The sequence below is a fragment of the Colletes latitarsis genome, chromosome 6 (assembly GCF_051014445.1).
Source record: "Colletes latitarsis isolate SP2378_abdomen chromosome 6, iyColLati1, whole genome shotgun sequence".
Classification (NCBI taxonomy): domain Eukaryota; kingdom Metazoa; phylum Arthropoda; class Insecta; order Hymenoptera; family Colletidae; genus Colletes; species Colletes latitarsis.
Genome location: NC_135139.1, coordinates 27,213,701 through 27,233,269, shown reverse-complemented (window position 1 = coordinate 27,233,269; position 19,569 = coordinate 27,213,701). Strand labels below are relative to the sequence as shown.

Here is a 19,569-nt window from a genome sequence, read left to right as displayed (position 1 = left end):
AATAAGATTTAATCTCTGGTTAAAAATGCCCTTTATTACCTACGCTTGTTTCTAAATTCTCTTTTAACTGTTAAGTTTAATCAATCACCGCAGAGCAGCTTCGTTTAATTCGAGCAATCACCAATGCTATTTTAACGTGTCCCCTCAACGAGCTTAATATACTTAATTAAATGCGGTTCCTGTTTACTCTGTAGACCCAACTCGTTTAATCGGTTGATCGTGCGCGTCCGATCATTAGAATCTTGTATTTTGATCGGTGCTGGTAAAATTGTAAGAAAAAAGCAGCCAACGTGTTTACGGGTATCGAGGAAACGAATCGATCGCTTAGCGATCGAGCAAAGAGGAGCCGATCGACGCTGTTCGCCACGACGCGTCGCGACGGTGGTATGCGTCGGTTAGCCACCGGTGTAGGTGTACGCGTGGTAGGTCGTAGGTGTACAGCTTCGCGGCGCGGCGTACTGTTCTTGGCACAGTTTCTGACCATCTCCTATTGCGAGCGGACCGCGCTTCACCTAAGCGTAATTTCGTTACGTCTCGCGGGAACCAAAGCGGCGTTTTCCTCGGTTTCGTCGCTCGGCGAAAAGTGAGTAGCACCAACGAACTTTAAATTGTCGTCTTTGTCGAAACGCCGCTTCGGCGGATCGTCCGGGAAACATTGGAAAAGTGATCGATTTTAATTTAAAGTGAACACAGTGGCGATTCGAAGCGAAACTTGGCGCCGAAAATAATTCCAACTTGTTACGTTCGTTATTAATGGTGGATGCGTCATAGATAAGCAATAAAATAATTATAATAAAACATTTTTTAGAAATCCATCTACATAATCGCGGGAGATTATTCTGCGAGCCGGGAATCATGTGGTTTTAGTTAGAGCGCAATTTAGCAATTGCGCTCGAGCAATAATTAAAAGCACTGGATCGCTGACGGCATCGAGAATATTTTCGACAAGCGTACGTTACAGTGAAATAAAAAATCGGTAAAATTAATTAAAGAAGGGAAGGGAAGGGAAGGGAAGGGAAGTTGTTATCGTTGAAAAGTACTCGATTTTCGGCCGCGATCAATGGAGAAAACTATCAGTCGTGGTAATTGAAGGTAATCGCCGGGAATTGTATAATCGGCCGCCGGCGAACCGACGTTTCTTCGATCCACTTGTATAATGAAAATGCATCGTGACGGCCATGAGGGCACGCGATAAAAATTGCCACAGTAACTGCGTATGTTTATCGTCAACGATGCACGGTGTGCAAATAACGTTAAAAATTCCGTCTGCGGGTCTTGGGAAACACGCTCCGCGAAGATAACCGTAGAATCTTGCTGCTAGCGAGAAATAAAATTCTTCTACTGATAAATTTATTTAGGTTCTCTTCGAGGAAGGAAATTCCATCGAATAGCGTCAAGCTAAAATTAATAGAAACCCAAGGCACGCAATACTAGATCGTACTCGAGAGATTTTCCAATCTACGCGCAACTGATATTTTGTTAGGTTTTTATACGCGGCAATTCCGGTAACTGGGTCAGGCATAACAGACCGCAAAAAGTGCAATTGCGCTTTTTTTTCTTTTAAATGGAATCGTCTGATCTTTAGGCGAGACTTTTGACACGTTAGAATTTAGGAAGCCATCTATGATGAAAAGCAACTGGAGACACCGTTCATTTAAAACAACAACCGAAACACACGATGGATCTCGAATAAAAATACCAGCAATATTTGGATTTCTAATGTTTCCGACGGTTCCTCGCGTTGTTTTTTCTTTCGATTTCGTTATCGCCGCGGTGAATCGTCATGGGTCGTATAGAGAAAGGCTTGCGAAAGCGACTCGGATGAACCGAGATAACCGAAATCGAGACGCCGCGCTGCGCTGCACCGCGCTAAGCCGAGCGAGGCGGGTAAAAAATAGAAGCGCAAGGTCGAGGAGCGTCGGTTTCGCGGATGGTCTGCGAAAATCGTGGACAACGGACGCAAAAGGATGGTCCGCGAAGTCGTACGCCGCGAAAAGTAAAAGGAGGCCAGCGCAAACCATCAAGACACGTATGCATGTATAAAGTGCGCAGGAAATCGCCTCGACGCGACGTCATGAATCGCGCGGACAACTTGGATCACGCGGATCTCTCGATCGACCGCTCTTTCGATCCTACTATTAACTGCATATTAAATATTCAAATCGATGCTTCCATTCGAGTCGTAATTTACTCGGTGAAAGATACCGTTTGATTTTTTTTTTTTTTTTATTATAAACGTTTATCTATTTATTATGCGGGTAAAAATCCGTTCGCGTACAAGAGAAAATGTAACGATAACAAGTGGGAGAATTCGAATTGAAACAGAATTAGTTAAAGTTTTTCCTCGCTGCGTGGAGATTGCGGAATATGGTTACGAAAGAGGCAGATCGCGACGCATAATCGATATTCCTCGATGATACGCCTGACTCGAAGGTCGCGGATGCTTCGGAAACAAAGATCTTGGATAGAGATCCGACGACAGAAAGGAACAAGGTGTGATCGTTTACTATTTCTATAGGTTCGTTCCATTACGCTCGAGGATCGAAGGAATTGTAAATAAAAAGCTCGCGACGATGTATCGATCCACCGTAGGTAAGGACAGTGGCCTGATCGAAGAAAACGGAACCACCCAAAGTGGCCATTAATCGCTGTATCGGGGTCAGGAATAATTTTACAGGCACCCTAAACACGCGTGTCAAGTGGTTTTCTATTTCTACTGCACGTGACCCGCCTAAATTCAATCCTTTGACGACCAAATTCGTTTAACACGCGACAACAATTGTTCTCTACAATATCTAATGTATAATTTAAAGGATAAATCGTTGATCGGATCGCGTGCGCGATACTTTCCACAAAGTGCATAGGTCTGAAGGTTGTCACTTAAAAGTTCAAGAGGATTGCGCTCGTGGAAAACAGCCTCTCGAGGCTGATCTCCTCCGTCGAATGACGCAACGCATTTTTGCAACAGACTCGACGCACAAACCGCGAGTCAAAGTGCATAAGTCGCGTTTCCATGGAACGAAATCTCCCACGCACGATAATAACGCACCGATTAATTATTCGATGCCATTGGATAGAATCGTAGCGACTTTTCTCGCGGTTTCGCCTTTGACACGAGTCGACGATTCACCTAAGCTGACCTAATTCGACGTATCATCGCCGTTTATAGCGCTGCGCGTTCTTAGTTGCACGCAGGCGGTAAATGTACGTTCCGCGTTGTTTAACGATGGAATAAATCACGGATTCGCACCCTTTATACGTCAAAGAGAATCGATAAACAGCCGACGACAATGCCGACCGACTGGTTCTTCATAGTACAGGGTAACGCGTTTCTTTTTCACGCGAGACAAACGGGAGAAATCGCGGGAACAACGGATCGAGATGCGTTTCCTTATGGGGCCTGTCGGGCGCATCGCGGCGCATCCTCACCGACGATCATCTTTTCGATCAAAAAATATATTTCGATGCTTGATCAAGGGGACGTTTCAAAGGAGACTACTTACTTCGATACCGTGAAACTTTTTAATAGACTTTTCGTTCTTTCAAGGCAGTGAAACTGTCGGAGAAATAAATTCTTACCGTTATTAATTTAAACGGTAGAATAAATGTTACAATAAACAGTTGGTTTTGCAGATATTTTCCGTCTAGCGTACTTTCACGCTCCAAGAACGTAATTGTTCCCTTTTATCCGTGAAATTGAAAGGAACGCGTGGTTTGCGTAGCTCGATCGCAATCAGCGCAACACCTCCACACCGTCGACTTTTACTGTCCTTGCAATTCGATCCATCAAAGTTTCTCCTGTAATAAGATCTAACGGTAATCGTGTAGGACGAGTCAGCAATAAGCAGCGATTATTCGCGTTATCGAGCAACGACTATCACAGATATAGTTAATAATTGAATTTTTCCATTGGTGGTGCACTGCTCGAGTGCTCGATACATGTATAATAAGATAGTTTGGTATTCCATAGGTGTTGTTTTTTCCTCGTTTTTCTGTGAAATCGAAGGGAACGGACGCGTGCTGGCTGACCATGATCAGCAGTAGATGCGAGTCAGCGTCAGACAATCTCGCTTCCTCCGTTTCGATCGCGCGAACCTTGTAAGGATCGTCGATTCAGGCTGCGGGTGACACAACATCCAGTTGCGGAAGGTGAATTAACCGTGACCACGAACCTCGCTCCAGATATCGGTTTGCACCGCGGCTCTCATCGTGATTAATTACCAGACGCTTAATTGAACGATTCGTCGTAAAACATACCCATCTAACCCAGACCCTAAACGCGTTTATCGACGATACGGGACTGAAATCGACCAACTAAAAAATCCCTGAGGCTCTCCTCTTATCTCTATCAGTTTCTATCTTGTCGCGTCTAAATAAATAAAGAAAAGAACAAGCTAAAAATAATTGAACCGAGCGTAACAATTGTAGGCACCGCCGGTTGCAAAAAGCTTCTTCTCCGACGAGACGCTTCCTTTTCGCGAAGAAGAAGTTTCCTTTCCGACCGGATGCGGCCGTCCGCGCGAATAATAAACGCAGAAAGGAAGGTCAGCAACTGTGAGGACAGAAACCGAAAGAAGAAACGAGAATAGAGGCTCACCACCTATGCCAATGGCCCATTTTCTCTCTATTCTCAGCGTGCCGCGCATTAAACGTTTCGAATGGCGCCGGATCGCGAGGCATTCTCATTTACGTACGCGAGTCATTTTTCCAAATTTCTACGCCGTGTTCAGACTGAAATAAAAGTGAGTAAGGTGGACGACGTGGCGTCAGACATGACGCGTAACTTGCCAACATGTTAATGGGACGATTACGTCACGTCGGCTAGCAAACATTGTGCTGTTCGATGTTGACGATTCCGAAAGAAAGGACGCCGACCTTTACGACCAATTAATTTCACATAAAATTGTCCAAGGACCGTAACTCTACATTACGACCAAAAAGGTTACTGGATTATTAATAAAAATCAATAATGGGATTTTTAACTTGCAAGCATTACTGTAATTTCTCGATCGTAAAACAAGGTGAATCTAGTGTTTCGTAGATAAATAGAAAATACTCTGCGAGTAATCGGTTGTCGATCGGTTTTAAAAATACGCAAGCACCGGGACTCTAATATTATTCGTGATCTAAATTCTAACCGTCCGTTGGTGGTCAAACTATGCGTCTATCGAACGATTTCGAACGTATCGAGAAATAAAATAATTCCATCTTGGTGTTGATCTGTTGCAGGATGCAGCTCTCGACGTGTTGCGGATATTACTCGCTGAAAGCGGGTACGATATTCACCGGAATACTCGGCATCGTGAGTAAATCGATCGCTACGTTTACCAGAGAATATCATCTTAAAGCGTCTATTAAAATCATTTGCATTCAGGTCCTCTCGATCGTCTCGTTGATCATAATCTTCACATTGAGCGTCGAATGGAAGACGATACTGATCGACGTGTTGGATCAGAGCATCGTCAGAATCATTTTCGCGATAAACCTTTGCATGACGATTCTGATCTCGACGTTGCTCATAGTTGGCGCCCTCAAGGTAAAACCAGCTCTCGTATCGTAATCTACGAATTAAAATGGACGTTAAAACGGTTGGAAAACGTAATACTTTGCCAATAGATACTCTTTAACGGTCGCGAACGATAGTTGTTGGTTGCGCAGCTAACCGGATGGCCGTTGCATAAATTAATCAAGCTCCTGTTGTTTGCAGAAAACCACGTTTATGATGCTGCCATGGGTGGTTCTGGGCTTAATCCTAGCGGTTGGTCTGCTCGTCAGCGTCGTTTATACGTCCATCATGTTCTTCGTCAATCACAAAATCCAGAACGGTGCACTCTGGCTCGTCGTTGGCTTCGTATCCGTCGGTGAGTCCGCGATTTAATCGTTCCCGTTCTCCTTAATCTTTTACGCTTTACCTTACTCGAATTGGCAGCGAGCAAATTTTCTCAAAATCATTCAAAGTCCAAGTAAATAAGTTTCCACGATCGTTTAATCAACGATGGACAGAGGATTTAATATTTGTTCGCAGTGATTTACACGTACTTGTGGCTGGTGGTGTACAGCTACTTCCAGCAGATGAGGTACGACAAATTGAACAACAGGATCGACCCGTACGGAAGGCCGTACAATTATCGACGACCTTGAAGAGCACGGAAATGATTCGATGACCCCGCGAGAAACAGAAGAGCGATCGTGATACATGTCTCGCCCTCCCGAAGGGATTAGACTGTTTTTTCCAAGGAGAAAATCGACTCGTGAAACGGTCTAATTGCTTCGAGAGAGAGAGAGAGAGAGAGAGGAGTCGCTTAAAGTTCAATTAGCGAAATAGCACCAAAGCACGAGGCAACCTCGACCCCGACCCCGACCCCGACCCCGCCCTTTCCCTCGACGAAACGTTTATCGATAAACCGCGTAATTAATTACGTTTCGTAATGCAATACTAATCGCAAACGGTATGTTTATGGCCGCGGAGCTGCCTCCTAGAATGGAACTTGCGGAGAAGCCTATATCTCGTTCGAGGGTGCAACATAGTCGGGGAAAATATAATCTGATAATAATACCTTAATTATCGTGTAAAGTGGACGCGTTCTAGAGACCGGAAACGAGATACATGCGAAGGAATCTACGGACTCTGGTCTTTGGGAGGAAAACCGACACTGTGATGGCGGCGCTCGCGGCGCGGCGCCATATAAAAAAGGCGAGGAGGCTGATTCCTCCGCGGTACGGAAATAGATTCCGTATTCAAGGATAACGAAAATGTTAAGCGTATGCAAAAATATACGCGTTGCCTCACCGCGCTTGGAACCAGTCTCTCCTACGCAAGGTTAACGACTGACTTATTTATTTTCCTCAGTTTCGTTTCCACACACCCCCTCCTCCCTACTCCTCTGACCAACTCTCGTACACGTCTTTTTAACGCGTATCGATTTCTAATTATTATTACACCGATGATAAATAAATTATTCTTCTTTCCAACAGTTTGCGGAGATAAAAGTTATTAACCGTTCCAAGGACGAGCCACGTGATGGCCACGTGGATAAGAAAAATACATTTTAGGATAAATAACTTACTTCAAGTACCGTTTCTCGCACAGTTTTCTATAGTAATAGGTTTTCCATGTTCTCGCGAATGAACAAGGAAAGTAACGCAGCCGCAAGACCCGTGGCATGGCTGTCGCAGCCAAAGTCCGTTTTCAACGATGTTCTTCGGACTATATGCGGCGACGACAGGTTGTCGGGAAATCTGTTTTTGGCAAACAAATTTCCAACGATCAGGCTTGAAAATCTGACTGATTTAAAAAGGACGAATCGCGTCTAAAGAACGTATACCTGAACGAACTGAAACAGCCATTAGGATGCGGGAAGCTCATCAACAATCGCTCGTAACGTTCCCCAGTGAACTCGAGGAAGCCTTCCATTCCGCACAAAAGAGCTTCGAATAGCAGAAAGATAACGTGTAATAAAATAATTAAGTAGTCGTTGGTCGTACACCCTTACCTTGTTCCATCATTAAGTCCGGAGTGTTGAAAGGGAAACCAGCCGCTTCGATGTCGACCAGATCTTGCAAAATGGCGGAACAATAGAAAACTAGGAGATCGCAGGGCACGTTAACCGCGACTCCAGTCTGAAACGGACTAGGAATTACTATTATTATTATTATTATTAACCTTCTCGCGTAAGATTAAAACTATCACGCACTGCCATGGCCACTTGGATGATGAACAATCTGTGAGCGAGTGGGTATCCTCTGACGCGATCGCCTCTCTCCAAAATCTCGACGCACGTTTCTGGCATTTCATTAATCGAGTTTAATTTGTTCCGAACGATTTTAGCCAGACATCGATCACTCTCCTCTTCCTTTGGCGTTCCTTGCATCACCAGATCGAGAACGTGTTGCTTGGTCAATCCAGGGGTCGGACTCTTTTTCTCCAAGGTGGCATTTTGCCAGCAAATTCGTCGCAGCCACAGACCAACTTTACTCAGCGATTCGTGCACTGGTGAATTCACTTTAATTGACTTTACTTTCGGGAAATGGAATTCGGGTAAAGAGCTTCGAGGATTTCAAAGCAAATTCACTCACACACTTGTATATCCTTGGTTTCTGGCACAACATTATGGAGCAGATATTCCCGAATCGCGTCGCAGTGCTTGATAATTGCTATCAACTTTTTCTGACGTTCGTTTCCCAGGTATTTGGTGTTTTCGTGAAAAAGCATGGTGGCTATGTTAGCTGTTGGAAAAATAAGTGTGAAGCGTTCGAGGCTCGATTTATGTTATTTATCGATAGCTTTTACCTTCGACGATGGCGATGGATAAGGTGACGTCGGCGTTCATTTGATGGGGCCTGTGATAAACGTAGTCGACTACCTTGTAGAGCGCCTCCACCTTCCGATCTGCGATCAAACAACATTTTAACTGAAATTTTCGATGCAAGTTCGATGCAAGAGCAGATCTCACCGAAATCGTCGGGAAAGAGGCTTCCATAGGTGAACGAAGAGAAGGAAAATAGCAGGACCATAGCAATGCTCGCAAACACTCCAAGCCCGTCCATCCTGAACATGCAGACATCCTCGACTTTGCCAAGACTTTATAGCCGCACAGCCCCACCGTGCACCGCGCGAACCTAACGAAATTTCTAGGAAAACCACTTTGTCTTAATCGAGGATCGAACGTGTCGGAGATCCAGGCCATTCGTCTTTCGAGTGGAAATTTCTTCGAGTTGTCCCTGCGATCCACTCGTGGGAGTTTCATTTAACAGCGGAGGTAAAAGAATTCCTTGCGGTCGCAGGGCAAACGTTGAACCAGTAATCAATTTATATTTATCGCGTCTTTCTTCCTTAATGACAATACGGTCTTAAAGAAAGTTTAAATAATCTATTACGACGAATACGGGGTACAATAAATTTTTATCTATTAATTAGTAAACCTATGTTAATGGACTCGTTAAGACGTTAAGATTGCGAGACAGTATCGGAATGCAGAAAATGCCGGCCGGTTCGAGAATGGTGTTTACGATCAGAAGCAGTCCGGATGAAAAGGATTCATATAGTCTCCAGAGATACATCCGGTCATTCCATTACCTATTTTCACGCACTTTCCAGCTCTTCTTCGTGTCTAAAACAGACATTGTTCGTTATTTCCATCCTGTAGAACGTTTTAAAGACGAAACGTACCATTTGATACTCTATCTGACACAATCTATCCCCTCTGTCGTCTGGATTATCCTGTATCGTTTTCATCTAAAATTCAACGAGATTAGAATAAAAATATGATGAGAGAGACAACGTTTGCTTGCGATTTAGCCGTTTACCACGTCAGGAAAATTATGCGTCATGATCACAGGACTTTGAACACTCGAAGAGGTCCCCGTCGCGAGTTCCATAAATGTAATTAAGGCGACGATTGGGACGAACCAGGATGTCCTTCGTATAAAATTTCACGTTTAGAGGTGTCTAATATTTATACAGTAGCTCTCTTTCGGATAGCAAAACTCTATCGTTAAACCCCTTACGATACGTGTATGTAAATCAGGAGAATGAATTTCCCAAAGATAATAAATTTACCTTGGTAAAATAAATAAATAAATTTATTCCAATTATTCGTAATGCTCTCAAGCTCTTACTATAGTGAAATTTTAGAATATTCTCCGTCAAGTTAAACCACTAAAATTGTGTAATTCATTGGCCTTGCATCGAGCGAGACTCGCTGTATAAAAGAAACGACTTACATACTAATGTTTATTCTTAAATTCCTTTCGACAATTACGAGAATCAGAGGCTCGGAAAGACGACGCTATACTATTGCTGCCATAACTGCACAGATCTTTTATATCGGTTGCGAAGCCAACGAATTTCTTCTCGACTACTAAAAGGTTTCACCACCGGAAGGAGGCTGTAATTATTTTTGAAACGTACCAATTGCAAAACCCCGGCGTTTCTACTATATTTGGATCGGTTGTCAATGTGTTTAGGCTATAACTGGAGTCATATTATATTTTCTTAAGAATTATTTTATCTTTCGCTTGTATCATATGTGCTCGTAAGTTGAAACTGTATGTATTGACGTATACGTTGGTCTATTTAATAAACTTGATTAAAAACTTGGTTAGACTTTAGCATAAGGATAAACTTTAAGTAGGAATTTAACATATTATACGTATGTATATTTGATGGCCCTCATTGTCTAACATGACCACAGGTATACGAGTAGCCAGCTTATATCTTATCTCAATCTTGGCAAATGTTAAAATAATATTTTACGAGAATACCAATCGCTGTATGTGAACTCTATACTGAGTACTTACTCGGCGATGGTGTAAATTAAACAATTGTAAATAAAACTTGGCATTGTTTAACATTACAACGCAATAGTTTGAACAAATTTTAACAATATGTGATATATGAATAATGAAAGGGCCCATCAGTATGCGTAAATAATAATTTTTCGCGAAATAATTTGTCCATCGGACGCGTAAAGATGGCTGACACACGCTGTGCTCTCCCCACTCCTTCGTCACTACGTTAAAGGCTCATGCGGTGACTTACGTGTCTCAGTCTCGCGGGGGGGATCCAAGGGTGGCGGAACTCCTGGCTTGGTGGGTACCTCGGGATCATCCTAGACTGACCAGGGGGACCAGGAGGACCAGGGTGACCAGGGCTGACCACTACTGACCAGTTGACCAGTGGTGAGCGTACGGTGACGAATAGTGACCAGTTGCTGACCAACGGTCAGGTTTACTTAAATATCCCCTCTCTCTCTTATTTTTCTGATTTGAAGCTTGTTCGTTCATTTTTTACTATGGTTTCATGCAAAATTGGGTTTATCGAATTTATCGGTTTTCGTTTCGTTACTGTGGATGTATCCGCCATTTTCGACATACAATGAGATATTCTATCGACTGATTCTTCTGTTATTTTGACAATTGTTGCGTTAACTTGACCATATGTGACTTTGAAAGAAAATGCTTCTCTATGGGGTATTTCTTTCAATCGTTTACTGTTTCCGTTTCCAATTCTTCTCTGAACTCGTGTCTATCTTTGTCGATTAATCCGAATTTTTATTTCGATTTTGTTTGCAAAGTTGCTTCGTCGATTTCACTACTTGTGGCATTAGTTGAATCTGACTTGGTAAAATGTTTCTCATTTCGTATATTTTTACTGGTCAGCCAAGTTCATCAGCATCGTCTATCAATTAGTCTGAATTTTCATTTTTACTTTATTTGTGAAATTGTTCTGTCGTTTTTACTGAGTGTATTTAATATATTTTGACTGACATTGTTTTATTTATTAATATTTTGTGTATTCTATGTAGGAATATTTCAGAATTTCTTACATCAGCCGAACAAATTATTTCTCCACTTGTCGAATCACAGGTGGATTGGATAGGATTTATTAAATTTTCCTTAATATGATACTAATGCAAGTATTAGTTTCTGTTCCAGGTCAGATCTATTACAGATCGATTCCAAGGACATCGAGGGAAGACGCCACAACCGCCGAGGGATTCATCCGCCGAGGGATTCATCCGCCGAGGGAGTCATCCGCCGAGGGACATTTAATTCCAAGTAAATTAGATTTAAGCTTCGTCGCGAATCTTAAAATTAACGTCGAAGATTTCTTTATTCTACATATTTTCGCGTTTTACCAAGCAATTATTCAATAAGTAGCTTCTCGTTTTCTCGTTCCCTCGTTCTTCGCTTCGGTCACCGCTGTTTCATCGATTGAAACATGTGATCGGCCGTGTATCTGGTCCTACAGATCTAATCGCCTTCCCTTGGTAAGCTTGATCGAGGGAAAACGGCACTTCGCTGGAAGGTGTGGAGTTTCCGTATTCTGCGGAAACGCATACCTTCCAGCGGAAGTCGACCCTGTTTCAGGTACTCTCTCTTTTGTCAGACAGCCCAAGTCGGGTCCTTCGGGCTCCCGGCGGGTTGCGTTGGAGAAATGGAGACCTCGACTCGGGGTTGCAGTTGTCTGTTTTCTTGTTGAGATCGAGTTAGCAAGGGCAGTAGGTTCGATCCTCGGATCCGCTGCACGGTTCAGCATCGCGTCGCGTCGAGTCGCGTATCCCATGATTTAGCTTCATCCCTCTTTTTAACCACATAATTGCTTGGTACAACTAAGTCAAGGAACTTTGTTTCCTTCTATCGTCCGAATTTTAGCTTCAAGTTGACTGGACTTGAGCTTCGACGTTAATTTTAAGTCCCTATCGTATGCGTCTCTCAATGTTACCAAGTAATTATTTAACAAGTAGCTTCTCTCGACTCGTTCTCTCGTTTCCTGCTTCGGTCACCACTGTTTCGTCGAACGAAACATGTGATCGGCCGTCCAGTTTGTCCGAAAGATCTAGTCACCTGCCCATGATAGATCGATTTCTAGAAATAGAAATCAATCTACCAAGGGTAGTGTTGATTCGATCCTCGGATCTGCTGCACGGTTCAGCATCGCGTCGCGTCGCGTATCCCACAATTTAGCTTCACTCCTTTTTCAATAAAATAATTACTTGGTACATTTAGTCTTAGGCTTCGACGACCCGTCGCGCGCGCGTACGTATCAAGTAATTCTTCACCAACTAGCTTCTCGTTCCCTCGTTTTTCGTTCCGATCACCACTGCTTTGATGTAGAAAGCAAGTGATCGGCCGTTTAGCTCGTCCGAAGGGCCAGTTGCCGTCCTCTGGCGAGACGATCCAAGGGAAAGGGTATTTCGGCCTTAGAGGGGATCAGGGACTGTTCCTGTCTACGGTAGCCCCGACACACGCTCCCTCTCTCTGTTAGACGTCCCGAGTTGGGTCCAGTTGGCTCCCAACAGGACGCTTGGGAGAAATGGGGAACCTCTGTGTCGGGTGCGTCGATTCCCTTCCCCTTCGATCGGACTTGCCAAGAGGCAACGGAGCTGACCCTTTTGACCAGTTACTCGGTTCGCGTGTCGCGCATCTCGCTCCTTGCACTATTGCATGGTGCATCGCGTCGTATCGCGTCGCGTATCCCACAATTTAGCTTCATTCCATTTTAAACGAAACAATTACTTGGTACAACTAAACTAGAAGATCGAAGGAGCATTGCTTCCTTCCATCTCTCTAGTTTAGTAATCTAGCTTGTAAGAATGTAAAAGGGAGATCGATGGAACTTTGATTCCATCTATCTCCCTTCGGGTCTCCACTCGCAGCAACCTCCACGTGGTGAGACCTGGTAATCGGTGTCACCCACGATAGAAAAATTATTCTTCGTGGCTGACACCGAGCTAATGGCTGCGAATTTAGAATTGTTTCTTTATATAATAAACGAATTTAGATTTATAGTTGGGCAGGTGTTTGGTTAACCATTATGTTAGGCAAATTATTTTTATTTGAAGATAAATTCTTTTGAAAATTCTTTTAACTCTGTTCGTTGGTTGTGCATCTTTCATTGGTTGCACTTTCGTTTATTTCTTCTTGGACCAACGATCGTTGGTCACAAAAGACCTTAATTAATGGAGGGTGGGTCTCCATTCGCAGCAACCTCCTCGTGGTGAGACCTGGGTAATATTATTTACCGTTTAATTAATAATCGTATCGCTCTTAGCTGGGTAATGCAATTATTAATTAAAAACTAAATAATATTAGCAAATTGGCTGCGATCCGCCTTGCATAGGTCATCATAAATATAGACCTTCTTCGCTAGGTTAGTTTCGATTCTCATTGATTCATCAAAAATTCTACATCTTTCACCCAATGTATTTTTTCGGCCCATTTTTATAGGGTCTTGAAACCGCATTACCATTTTCGTGTCATTTGCAACGTTACCAACAGATTTAGAGATAAACACAAGAGGAAGTGAAATAGAAAAGGAAATTACATAAATTTTAGTATTTTTTAACAGAATGAAAGCTGTACGGTCCAGAATTGAGCATCAATCGATTAATTTCATTCAAGTAATCAATCGATTAAGATTATTTCAAAATTTCAAGGTTATTAAGATACCTTTCTGAGGATGTACCTCATTGACAAGTACACCGCAAATCCCCTATTTTTTATTTTAAATTATAATACATCAGGCTGTTTCGTGATGCTGATGCACGTACTACCAGTGTTATACTTGAGGCATTTTATAGGTCGGAACTCTACAAACAAACGTGATCAGTGACTATACGCAACGCTACACCAAATGTATTAGCGAGGAATATAACCGATCGCAAATCTAAAAGTAATCAAAATCGGTTCATTCTAATTAGAACGCGATAATATCTACATTTCTAATGCAATTACTAATGCAATCTGAAATTAGTTCGTATACGCAACACTACCCTGAAAAAAAACGCGAAAAGTTTTCATCGTATTAGTTCTTATTCGTAACACTACTCTGAATGAAAACGCGAAAATATTCATCGTTCGCAACGCTAAAAGTAATCGAAATTATGTGCAACGGTATTTTTAAAAGAAACGCGATCATTTGCGTTCCGCAACACTAACGCAAACCACGATCTGCCCCAAAATACTGGCTGTTGGTCTGAAAAACTACAAGTACTACAACTACAGGCGACAACAGTGACATAATAGGAACATGGAATGACTGTCCATCCTCATCCTCGGATGAAGATGAAGAACCATTTGTTGCAGCCCACTCTTGCGACAGTTTGTCAGGGCCTCTTCGACTCCATCTCGAGTCTCTTCTTTCTTCGGCGGTCCTGCCAGAGCCTGAAACTTAAACCTACGCTCGAGATTCCGTGCAATATACGGTCCTCCAACGAATCGTTATCGGACCAGGTGTGGAGAAACTCGAGCGGGACGAGCGTTTCGGGGATCCTACCGCGAGCGAACGCAACCGCGAAGAGCGACTGTAAAGCCGCGCGATTCCAAGAAACGAAAGTAAAACCAAAACAAACGGTAGAAATCCGTTTGGATCGGCAAACGTTTCGATTCTCCAAATCGAACTACAGGCATAGAACCTGTCACAGTCCTGTCCTGACCCTACCTACTTATATCCCAACACGCATACCAGAAAGTAAGTTACCTACCTACCTAACCCTATATTTAAAACATTCAAAAACTCATTCTCGCAAACATACGCTCCACGGTTCTCACGCATAATGTCCGGGCGCAAAAGCCTACACTAGAGAGGACGCCCCGGGGTTCCTCCGACACCCGAACATTCCACGCAACATTCACACTCTAATGTGTACGTACCAATACCTGAAATCAACCGACAAAGACTAGCGACCATTGCGTATTTCAAGTAACTTTCAAATAATAGAAGCTTCGATAAAATGATTTCCTGCATTCTGCCGTTTAAAATCAAGAAATTAATTGTATCCACGTTTCATTAAATATTTTATGTTATTGTCTTTGAGCATGCAAAAAGTATGGACAAGATGAAATAGAATTTTATTTGTAAATTATATTAAACTTTTAAAACGACGCAATTCCGCAGCCTAACCACACACACACACACATGTGAAATTGCGTCGCGCACGATACACTAGCGCAATGTCAGTCGCAAATAGATATTATTAAGAATTTTTCGAAACTAAGTCATCGTGCTCGTTGCCTTCGCTCACGCAAGTAGCACCTGGGCACTTGGGTGAGTTTAGGCAATCAACACGGAAAGGTATCCTGAAAATCCTCAACTAGAAAAAATGGTTACTGTAAGTACTAGCGCATAACGAAATAATATTTATATATTCTTTCTTATTTTATTACTTTTACGGGACTTTATATTTCTGATAAATAAAGAGGAAAATTTTAATATACAATAATAATGAGAAATATTATTAGCGAAGGAAATTATTCCAACTAAAATTGAATTCTCTAAGTCGAATGGCTTTACGATAAAATAATTTACTTTGAAAATGTAAGGAAAAACTATTGATTGAAAAACTGATGAAAATATTTAACCTTTGAGCAATTCTGTTGTCAAAGCGTATTTTTTAAAGATGAAAGTAGTACAAAACGCATGTTACTTTGACTCAAGAATTTACCCATCGCGAAACGTCTTCTTGTACATGAATTCTAACATGAAATTTTCGAATAAGAAAAGACTTTAATGCCTGCGATATTAAGTCATCAAATTATATTTTCATAGGAAGCACCAACAATATAAAAAAACAATCAATATTACAAGTCAAAGAATTTATTTTGATGTTCTGACAAATTAAAAATCGCGGAGCACAAAAAGACCCTAGCCTGATCTATAAAATAATAATATGTTCCTATTCACGGGTATAAGGAATACCCGTGGTCACTACTCGCCAAAGATACTACGTATACAACCGAGCACCCGTGTTGTTTCGGACCTTTCGCCCTACAACACGATCGGGGACCGGAGGGACAAAAACACATGCGACTCACCAATCGTTGACTACGGCGACGACGACGACGATGCTGCCCAATGAAATACATCAGCCCAAGTTATCTGCATGGTCCTGTTGCTGGGTGTAACGATGAAATCCATAGTCTGTAAAGCACAAGAAAACAATCATAATCTAATTACAGGTTTTTGATCATTCGCAAACAAAATTTGAAAATATTATTATTTTCTAAAGGTGCATAGAATAAATTAGGATGATACTTACGTTTTTTATTCGTAGACTTTCGCTCGTTATACATATATTTCCCTTTGGTGATGCACCGATTCCAACACCGGCGTCGAGTAATTTTAATTTTTACAGGAAAAATGGAAAAGAAATGTTAAAAAAATGATTAACTACCGCGAGCGAAAATCAAAGTCGGCGAACAAGAGGCTCTGGGAAAAATAGAAAAATGCGCAATATACACTGACTCGACTTTCGCGTGTGCCTAAAGTATAAACTTTACTCGAAGCAACCGTGCTTCGAAAAACAATCAACTAATCTACGCAACAAACACTGACTCTACCGACCGCATTGCGCGCGGTCACTAAAATTTCTGGAAAAAATTCTGAAATTAGAAATAAGAAATAATTAAGTAATACCTCAGGCACGTCTATTTATAGATTTAATATTAAATTTGACCGATAAAAACATAAAAATATGTAAACATATATAGGTAGAAACTCACTTGTTGTAACGAAGTTGATTTCCCCAATATTCAATTTCGCATTCCTTCCATTAGCGTTTTCCATGCATAATGGCGTCCATTGCACGCCGATAGCGTCCCTTCCAGTCGAATTCGACAATCAAAATCTGTAACAGCAGTAAAACACATATTACGATTCAATGCGACAACATAAATGTACCTATAACTTAATTAAACGTCCACTGAAACCGAAATATGGTCCATGAATTGTTAATTATGTTTACAGACTTCATAATTTACGACGATTATGTATGGGAAGAGCACGTACGAAACAGGTGAAACATTTTTCGCGATTTCGATTGACTTGAACGTCAGAAACGTGTTAATATTAAATAAAAGCACCAACAGACAATAAAGGAAAGTATTACGAGCGATTTGGAATATTAAGATGAGAATAATTAAGAATTACGTAGCTCGTTAAACGCGAAGCTTGTCATTGCATATCGTCGCACGAGTTTCCAGAGGACGAATGACGGACAGGAACGGACGTGTCTCTCGCGGGGGGCAATGTGAGATGGTCACGTAGTCCAACGTCTCGACTTTTAATCCGTATTTCGGAAGAAAAGGTTAAACCTTATATCTAGAATAACTGAAAATAAATGATGTAAATGAATGAAATAAATACAAACAGATATCAGATTACCAATTAATTAATGATTTATTGTCTTTATATCCTCGTGACGTCAGAATGAGTAACAGCCAATCACAGGCGCTGTTTCAAAATGTAATATCGATCTGTTAAGCGACTCGTAGGTAACTAGATCGATTCGAATATATTAATTAGAATTATAGAAACACATAACGTGTAAATATTAACTTTTAATCGAAATTGCAATCAGATTCTCATATAAATGTTCCTTTTGTGTATAGTATATTTTCGAAAATTCTTTATTTCAGTTTTCACTAGATTTACATAAAAATCTATCTTGATTCCGGGTCGATAACATTGGGCTTGTTTTATGGTAAGAAGTTGGTAGTACAGACATAAACGAAGTGTGAAATAGATGTCCCTGGCGAACATTTTTTCGTAAGACACGGATTAAGGGACAGGCGATGCATAGTGGAGATGTGAAAAGCAACTTTTTGTTCGTGTCGCGCGGACAAGAAATTTGAGAGCCCAGCTGCAAGGTGAAGTCGAGCGCGGCCAGTGTCCGCGAAGATAAACAGAATTTAACGGACCGTTGATAAAACAACAAACGTATCAGATAACTGACCCTGGCTTACGAATGCTGGCAACGGTAATAATAAAATTACTTTTACAAAATAATGGAGAATACAAAATAAATAGATAGAGACAAGCAATAGACTAGGGCAGTATTTAATGGGAGACAGAGTCCTATGACGCAAAGGAAAAACATCGTAAAAATGAATGTCTTTCTATATTCTATATATATATATATATTATTTGTCTATTGTTGTGGCAAAATAGTGATAATTAATGTATTTCAATAGATCTAGTTACTTGTGTGTCGATTAACAGATCGATATTCGATGTTCAAGCAGCGCCTGTGATTGGCTGTTACTCATTCTGACGCCACAATGATATAAAGAAAATAAATCATTAATTAATTGTTAGTCTGGTATCTTTATTTACTTTGTTTATTTTCATTTATTCGAGATATAAGGTTTAACCATTTCTCGAGTGTCGAGACGCTTGACTACGTGACCATCTCACATTGCCCCCCGCGAGAGACACGTCCGTTCCTGTCCGTCTTCGTCCTCTGGAAACTCGTGCGACGATATGCAATGACACGCTTCGCGTTTAACGAGCTACGTAATTCTTAATTATTAAAAACCTGTAATTAGATTATGATTGTTTTCTTGTGCTTTACAGACTATGGATTTCATCGTTACACCCAGCAATAGGACCATGCAGATAACTTGGGGTGATGTATTTCATTGGGCAGCATCGTCGTCGTCGTCGCCGTAGTCAACGATTGGTGAGTCGCATGTGTTTTTGTCCCTCCGGTCCCCGATCGTGTTGTAGGGCGAAAGGTCCGAAACAACACGGGTGCTCGGTTGTATACGTAGTATCTTTGGCGAGTAGTGACCACGGGTATTCCTTATACCCGTGAATAGGAACATATTATTATTTTATAGATCAGGCTAGGGTCTTTTTGTGCTCCGCGATTTTTAATTTGTCAGAACATCAAAATAAATTCTTTGACTTGTAATATTGATTGTTTTTTTATATTGTTGGTGCTTCCTATGAAAATATAATTTGATGACTTAATATCGCAGGCATTAAAGTCTTTTCTTATTCGAAAATTTCATGTTAGAATTCATGTACAAGAAGACGTTTCGCGATGGGTAAATTCTTGAGTCAAAGTAACATGCGTTTTGTACTACTTTCATCTTTAAAAAATACGCTTTGCAAACAGAATTGCTCAAGGGTTAAATATTTTCAAACAGTCATAACTCCTACAATTGTGAATATATTTCAATGAAACTTTTTCTCTGAAGTAGAGCTCATGGGTACCTACAGAAAAGTATTAGACAACTTTTCTGTAGGGCGTCAAACAAAATTACTAAAAATGAAAAAGGAAT

The 19,569-nt window shown here is 41.5% G+C and overlaps 3 protein-coding genes across 4 annotated transcripts; 1 reads left to right on the top strand and 2 right to left on the bottom strand.

Moving 5' to 3' along the window:
- Positions 1-354: 354 nt before the first annotated feature.
- LOC143342546 (uncharacterized) lies at positions 355-6,972 on the top strand. 2 transcript variants are annotated; one of them, XM_076766551.1, is made up of 5 exons: positions 355-583; positions 5,230-5,302; positions 5,375-5,536; positions 5,708-5,861; positions 6,026-6,972. In XM_076766551.1, exons 1-5 carry the CDS (start codon positions 387-389, stop codon positions 6,139-6,141), a joined length of 702 nt encoding a protein of 233 aa, XP_076622666.1. In that variant the 5' UTR covers positions 355-386; the 3' UTR covers positions 6,142-6,972. The 2 variants fall into 2 exon arrangements, with proteins under 2 accessions (XP_076622666.1, XP_076622667.1); XM_076766552.1 differs by lacking the exon at positions 355-583 and adding an exon at positions 4,011-4,149.
- A 122-nt stretch (positions 6,973-7,094) lies between these two features.
- LOC143342860 (UPF0764 protein C16orf89) lies at positions 7,095-8,618 on the bottom strand. Its single transcript, XM_076767145.1, has 7 exons — positions 8,454-8,618; positions 8,291-8,389; positions 8,077-8,226; positions 7,695-7,990; positions 7,494-7,620; positions 7,326-7,428; positions 7,095-7,239 (listed from the first exon to the last, which is right to left on the bottom strand). The coding sequence occupies exons 1-7, from the start codon at positions 8,554-8,556 to the stop codon at positions 7,095-7,097; spliced, it is 1,023 nt and encodes a 340-aa protein (XP_076623260.1). The 5' UTR covers positions 8,557-8,618.
- A 185-nt stretch (positions 8,619-8,803) lies between these two features.
- On the bottom strand, positions 8,804-9,779 carry LOC143342547 (uncharacterized). Its single transcript, XM_076766553.1, has 4 exons — positions 9,724-9,779; positions 9,307-9,418; positions 9,170-9,235; positions 8,804-9,110 (listed from the first exon to the last, which is right to left on the bottom strand). Coding segments are annotated over exons 1-4 (279 nt in total). The 5' UTR covers positions 9,726-9,779; the 3' UTR covers positions 8,804-9,011.
- Between the last annotated feature and the right edge of the window lie 9,790 nt (positions 9,780-19,569).

Coding starts and splice junctions, on each gene's coding strand:
- LOC143342546 (XM_076766551.1), top strand. CDS start 387: ATGCGTCGGTTAGCCACCGGTGTAGGTGTACGCGTGGTAGGTCGTAGG. Junction 584..5,229: donor GTTTCGTCGCTCGGCGAAAA/GTGAGTAGCACC, acceptor GATCTGTTGCAG/GATGCAGCTCTCGACGTGTT. Junction 5,537..5,707: donor TCATAGTTGGCGCCCTCAAG/GTAAAACCAGCT, acceptor TGTTGTTTGCAG/AAAACCACGTTTATGATGCT.
- LOC143342860 (XM_076767145.1), bottom strand. CDS start 8,556: ATGTTCAGGATGGACGGGCTTGGAGTGTTTGCGAGCATTGCTATGGTC. Junction 8,390..8,453: donor CCTCTTTCCCGACGATTTCG/GTGAGATCTGCT, acceptor GTTTGATCGCAG/ATCGGAAGGTGGAGGCGCTC. Junction 7,621..7,694: donor TCATCCAAGTGGCCATGGCA/GTGCGTGATAGT, acceptor AGTCCGTTTCAG/ACTGGAGTCGCGGTTAACGT.
- LOC143342547 (XM_076766553.1), bottom strand. Junction 9,236..9,306: donor CGCATAATTTTCCTGACGTG/GTAAACGGCTAA, acceptor GTTGAATTTTAG/ATGAAAACGATACAGGATAA. Junction 9,111..9,169: donor GTCAGATAGAGTATCAAATG/GTACGTTTCGTC, acceptor TGTCTGTTTTAG/ACACGAAGAAGAGCTGGAAA.